Source organism: Trichechus manatus, unplaced genomic scaffold (genome assembly GCF_000243295.1).
Source record: "Trichechus manatus latirostris isolate Lorelei unplaced genomic scaffold, TriManLat1.0 scaffold00069, whole genome shotgun sequence".
NCBI classification, from domain to species: domain Eukaryota; kingdom Metazoa; phylum Chordata; class Mammalia; order Sirenia; family Trichechidae; genus Trichechus; species Trichechus manatus.
This window is the reverse complement of record NW_004444005.1, coordinates 4,225,769-4,231,836: the sequence shown is the minus strand read 5'-3', so window position 1 is coordinate 4,231,836 and position 6,068 is coordinate 4,225,769. Positions and strand designations below refer to the sequence as shown.

The 6,068-nt window shown below is 60.6% G+C and overlaps 1 protein-coding gene across 1 annotated transcript in view; it reads left to right on the top strand.

The window, feature by feature from the left end:
• The window catches only part of NFAM1 (NFAT activating protein with ITAM motif 1), a 40,918-nt gene extending 35,619 nt beyond the window's left edge, over positions 1-5,299 (top strand). The window contains exons 7-8 of the mRNA XM_023734516.1: positions 3,241-3,327; positions 4,666-5,299. Coding sequence (XP_023590284.1) covers positions 3,241-3,327; positions 4,666-4,725 — 147 coding nt within the window. The 3' untranslated portion in view covers positions 4,726-5,299. The remainder of the gene's footprint in view (positions 1-3,240; positions 3,328-4,665) is intronic.
• The last annotated feature ends 769 nt before the right edge of the window (positions 5,300-6,068 follow it).

Here is a 6,068-nt window from a genome sequence, read left to right as displayed (position 1 = left end):
GCCTTGGTCTGGGGCTAGATGGGCCCCAGGCCCAGCCCAGCCCAGCCCAGGGCCCAGCCCAGCCCAGCCCAGCCCCAGGCTCAGCCTAGCCCAGCCCCAGCCCTGTTCAGCCCCAGGGCCAGCCCAGTTTAGCCCCAGGCACAGCCCAGTTCAGCCCAGTCACAGCACAGCACAGCCCAACCCAGCACAGACCAGCACAGCACAGCCACAAGCCCAGCCCAGTTCAGCTCAGTCCCAGCCCAGCACAACCACAAGCGCAGCCCAGTTCAGCTCAGTCCCAGCCCAGCACAGCCACAAGCCCAGCCTAGTTTAGCTCAGTCCCAGCCCAACACAGCCTGGTCCAGTCCAGCCTAGCCCAGCCCAGCACAGCCCAGTCAAGCCCCAGGCCTAGCCCAGTTCAACCTAGTCCTTCCCAGTCCAGCCCCGGCCCCATCCCACTCTGCTCTGGGCCCAGACCCAGCATCACAGACAGCCCATTCCAAGGCCTGGGCAGCCTTCTTGCATCCATACACCGAGTAAAGCAGTCCCCCCTCACCCCGTCCCACCACCACCACCACCACCACCACCAAGAGGGCCAGGAGGGTCTGGTTTAGCGCCTACGAGGGTGTCCTGTTGACAAGGCTGCACCCTGCATCTCAACCTAGAAATGCAGGTCACACCCTGAATACCAACGCAGCACCACAGGTCAGGACCTGCCACTGGCTTCACTCAGCAGCTGTTAATTGGCGGCAGCTGTTCCCCGAAGCCTCCCTGCCCCACCCCCAGCTCAAGGCTGCCCTCCGGGGTCAGAGCCCTGCTCTGGGCAGGCTGCTCCTCTCCTCTTCGTCTCCCCTGGCCGCAGGCTGCCCGGACAGTGGGAGCACCCAGCTGGAGACAGGAGGCCTATGGTCCAATCTTGGCCCTGCCACCTAGAGCTGTGTGGCTTTAGATACCTCTGGGCTGAGCCCTGGTGGCTCAGTGGTTAAAGAGCTCTGCTGCTAACCAAAAGGTCGGCAGTTCAAATCCACCAGCTACTCCTTGGAAACCCTATGGGGCAACTCTACTATGAGCTGGAGTCGACTCAATGGCAATGGGTTTTTTTTTTCGGTTGGGGGGGCCCTCTCTGGGCTACTATGTGGAGGGCGGGCAACCAGCATGAGCTTGACATGAGGGAGAAGGGAAGCACCTCTCAGGACCCTGATCCACTGCCCCCACCCTAGATGCCAGCCAAGGGACAGTTCCCTCCTCTCTGTGACCAGACATGTCCCGCCTGCTCAGAGGTCTCTCGGAGGATCTGTGGGTGTGGGTCCAGCTGCTGAGGGCGGGTGACACTGGAGTCTGAGGACTAGACCCCACCCCCATGTGCCAGGCTCGAGGGGGGCCTGGTGTTTGGTGGGCATGAAGGTGGGACAGGCCAGGGCAGGCCCTGGAAGTCTCCCTCCACTGGAAATGGGGCTTCTCCTTGGGGCGGCCCTGCCCCCCTACTCGGAGGCAGGTCAGGAAACCCCTCTCTCACGATGAATCCTCTTTCTGGCCCAGAAGGCCCCCTGAGCTGGTCCCCGGGCCACCTCGCGATTTCCGTGTCTGATGCTCTTGACATGAGGGTCTCCCAAGGGCCAAATGGTTGATTACATGGGTTTCCACGCCCAGCTGCCTCTCGGCGCCTCTCTCCAACCTCCCTTCCCTCCTCCCTCCCTCCTCCTGCCTCTGAGCACTACCTGCTTCTCCAGCCTGCCTCCAACCCTTGCTTGCCTGTTGCCAGGGAAACTGCTTCCTTGGCAACCAGCCGGCATCCATATGACATGTACACACACGGAAGGAGGCTCCTGACTCTTGCTCAGGCTGGCTGTGGGCTCTGCTCTGGCGGCCCCGACATGGGACCCTGGGCCCAGCAGGATTTGAGGGAGGATCTGGGCTGTGCCTACAGAGGAGAGAGGCATCAATCTCTCCCTTGATGATCATTCAACAGCTGCTTGTTCTGCACCTACTGTCTGCCAGACCCTGTCCTGGGGGCGTTATGCACAGTATCTTATTTAATCCGGCACTGAGCCTGCAAGGTAGCTGTGGTTCTTCCCATTTGACAGATGAAGACACTGAGCACACAGAGGCTGGCAGGTATCGGAGCCGGGAGTTGAAGCCAGCTTCGTCTGACTTCACTTGGTTCTTTCCACCATCTAGCGGCCTCCTATCAGGGCCAAGAGTGAGTGTGGCCCCGGACACACCCACGTGAGTGAGGAGCCCCCTCCCCACGGCCCATGTGGTGCTGCTCGCTCTGTGCTGAGCACAGTAGTAGGTGCAGGGACGTGGCCACAAACCAGGCAGGCACCTGCCCTCCAGGAGCTCCTGTCCGTAGAGGGAGGCTGGTGGGGAGTGGTGACTCACACGCCCCCAGTGCGGGGAGCCATGAAGGCCAGAGCCTCGGTCCCCCCCACCCCATTGGGGCTCACCCATTCCCTCAGGCTTCCCCAGAGGAGACTGTAGGAGGACTGTGGTCAGAGAGTGGGTGATGGGAGGGTGAGGCCAGAGCCAGGTGCCTCAGGAGCGCCGGCTGCCGTGGGTGAAAGAAGAGTGACAGGGAGCAGGAGGCGGCATGCTGAGAGGCCAGGCTGGACTCCGGAACCCCTCACAGGACTCCAGGGGCCCTAAATGGGAGAGAAGGCGCTTGACCCGAGGGTGCCAAGGTCATCTTTGAGCACGGGCTGGGCTGGGGGTGTCCACTGAGGCCTAGAGGCTGTTGATCGGGGGGGGGGGCCCACACAGGGGCAGGGACTTTGAGCCAGGGGAAGGAGGGGGATGCCAGGAGGGCTTCCTGCTGGAGCAGTGGCCGCAGGTGTCATGGCTGGGGGTTGCTGGCTGCCAGGCCCCCAAGGGCCTGGGGACAGGCAGGGACAGTGGACATGGGCCTGGAGCCTTCTCCTTGCCAGCAGGTGGAATCCCGGATAGAGTCCAACAGGGCTGAGCGCAGGAGCTGTTGTAGGTCCTTGAGGTGGGGGGAAGGAGGTGGCAGGGGTGCAGAGAGGATCCAGCACTGCCCAAAGGGGCAAAGGGCGGGGTGACCCTGAGAGAAGGAACGGCAGGTGTGACCGGCATGGCATGGCTTGGCAGGGCGGGCATCCCCTCACAGCCTGCGGCCCATGGGCTCTGCCTGCCCCTGGGCTCTCGTGGGGTGCTCTGTAGTAGGCTGGGAGGCCCGGCAGGCAGCCAGGGCCCAGGCACTGCTCTGTGTGCACTGCCCCAACCCTCCCTCCCTGTCTCCTGCAGGACCTGCAGCGCCGTGACACTGAGGTCTACGCATGCATCGAGAGCGAAGCCAACAACCTGCCCTTCTCGAGGAGCCCCCTCTCCCAGGTATGCAGGAGTGGGCAGCAAGCCCAAGCCTGACTCCTTTACTAATCCCTCAGACCCTCAGTCTCTTCATCTGTGAAATGGTGCTTAAAGAGGACCATGTGAGTGACCCACCTGCTATTGAGTTGGAGCCCTCTCTCTGAGGCACCTGGCCCAGCAGCTAAGAGCACAGGTAGCTGGACTGGTGGGTTTGAATTCCTGCTCCACCACTTCCCAGCTGGGCAGCCCCGGCCAAGTTACCTAAAGTCTCTGTGCCTGTGTCTCCTCATTGATAAACTGAAGAGCTTATCAGTACCACCTCGGATTTACCATGAGGATTGGATGTTGTGCTGAGGGGGTGCCTGGGACCCGGTAGGCGCCCTTGCAGAGTGAGCAGTCGTAACTACCACTGGGCACAGTGCTGCGTCTACACTGGCCAATCAGGCAGGGGTGTTGCGCTTCTAGCCCGCCCCCAGGCGGGTGCTGGCTAAAGTCCAGAGCTGACCTGGTGAGGTTATTCTCATGACAGGACTCAGGCGTGTCACTCAATTGCACATTATCTCTTAAACCTTAGTTTCTGTTCAATGATGAGTGGTGTTTTCCTGCAGTACCAACCATCCCTGAATTCAGATGTCCCAAGTTAAATGTCTACGCCAGAGCTTTGAACACTACCGAGTGCAAAGGTTTCTTAAGTCAGTACAGGAGCCCATGACTGCTGGATGGGTCCCGGCACCTTGGAAGGGCCAGCAGGGAGTGAGAAGGCTGGTGTGTGGCCTCCCCTGGCCCACGATGGCACTGTTGAATCTCCCCTTCTCAAAGGCCTTTCTAGACTCAGCCCTGAGTCTAACTGGAAGCAGGGCTTCCCCACTTAGGGACCCCGAGGATGTCTGGACCACCTCGGGTGGTGCCCGTCGTTGTCCCAGGCCAGGGGGTACTGGACAGGAGGGACAGGCACGCCCCTGCCCTCCTGGAGCCTGCAGAGCACACAGACACCTACAGCCTGCCTGTGAAGGGTGGGCTCGGGGAGGGGCCAGAGCAGGGCAGGGGTGTAGGGGCTCTGCAGGGTGAGTAGGGGGTAGCCAGGGAACAGGTGGGGAAGGGGCTTCCAGGCACAGGGAACTGCATGTGGGAAACCCTGAGGCAGGCAAGGGGAGCCCATGTGGCTGGGGGCACAGAGAATAGGAGTGGGAGGAGAAGCTAGCAAGGGGGCAGGAGCTGTGTCACATGGGGCTTGGGGGCCTCGGGCAGGCCTCCTTGTAAAGCTCAGCATAAGCAATCCATCTGACTACCACTGGTTTAGTGCGCAGGTTCATCCTCTGCTACCTATACTTCTGCTTTTCTTTCTTTCTTTTTACTTTCCAGGCGGGACTGCACAGATCTGAAGATGAAGGAGAGTTTGGCCTGGTCTATGAAAATCTCTAGGGCGAAGTTTTGCCCTGGGTCAGAGGCGCTGGGCAACCCCTCCCTCCAAAGCACTGGATCAGTGCCAGCAAGAAGGCCCCAGGGGTGCCCCATTGCCTCACCCCACATCCAAGGCCCTTCCTGCCTTGGCCTAACCCGCTCCCCCATTCTGCACCCCGGGCACACCCACGGAGTGTTCTGCATCTTTATGCCTTTGCCCAGGCTATTCCCTCCGCCAGGCGTGCCCTTCCTCCCTGGCCCGGTGGCCGAAGCGCCGTTCAGTCTCTAAGGGCCTGCCTGGACTCTGCCTGTTCCCCAGGCCCTCCTCATCCTCTCACGTTCCGCAGAGCGGTGTAGGCCGCTGCTCTCTTGGTGCCAGCCCGCACCACGGCCTCTGGTTTGGTGTGTCCCACCCCTAAGGCGGACTGTGAGCGCTGGCAGGGCTGCCTGTGGTCAGGGCTGTGCGCACGAGCATGGAAGGGGGGTGAATAAACCAGTGACTGTGCAGATGGCTCCACCTCCCTGTCACTGCCCCCCAGGCCAAAAGCACAGGGTGGCCACGCTGGGCGTGAGCAGGGGGCTGGCATGGGAGGCTGTGGGGGCCGGGCACCATGAACAATGCAGAGGCTGGGCCAGGTGCAGGGGCAAATCTGGGGGCAAGGGCGTCTCTGAGTGGTGGTCATTGGGCTGGGGGCCTGGAGCAGGGAAGGTCTGGGCACCCACCCGTGAGGAAGGAGGTCCTAGTCTATTCGTTAGCAAAATACCACAGAGTGGGTGGCTTGAAACAGATGTGTTGTCTCACAGTTCTGGAGGCGGGAAGTCCCAGTTCAGGGCGTCGGAGGGCTGCGCTCCCTCTGCAGGCCCTTGTCTCTTCCAGCTTGTGGTGGCCCCAGGCACTCCTTGGCTTGCAGCTGCGGTGTAACATGGCTGTCTTCCCCTGCGTCTCTCTGTGCCTTTTCTCCTGGTTTATAAGGACTTTACTCATATGGGATTAGGATTTACCCGAGTCCCGTGTGACTTCATTTTAATTTAATTGATAACATCTTCAAAGACACTATTTCCAAACAAAGTCACGTTCACAGGTTCCATGGGCTAAGACTTTAACAGATCTTTTAGGAGGACACAATTCAGTCCATAACACCTGGATATCTTTTTTTGGGGGGGGGATGGTGGCAGGTGCTGGCTAAAAAGACGATGAATGGCCTGAAGCTCTCCCCTCCCCTAACAAGGACCCCAAGGTGGTCTCTTATCAGCCTGCCCCCCTACACTTACTGTGCCACCTCTCTTTAGGCCTCCTTCCACTCTCAGGGCCTCCGCTGCTCCTCACTCCATCTAAGGCCCAGTCCCCAGAATCCCTCCAGCTG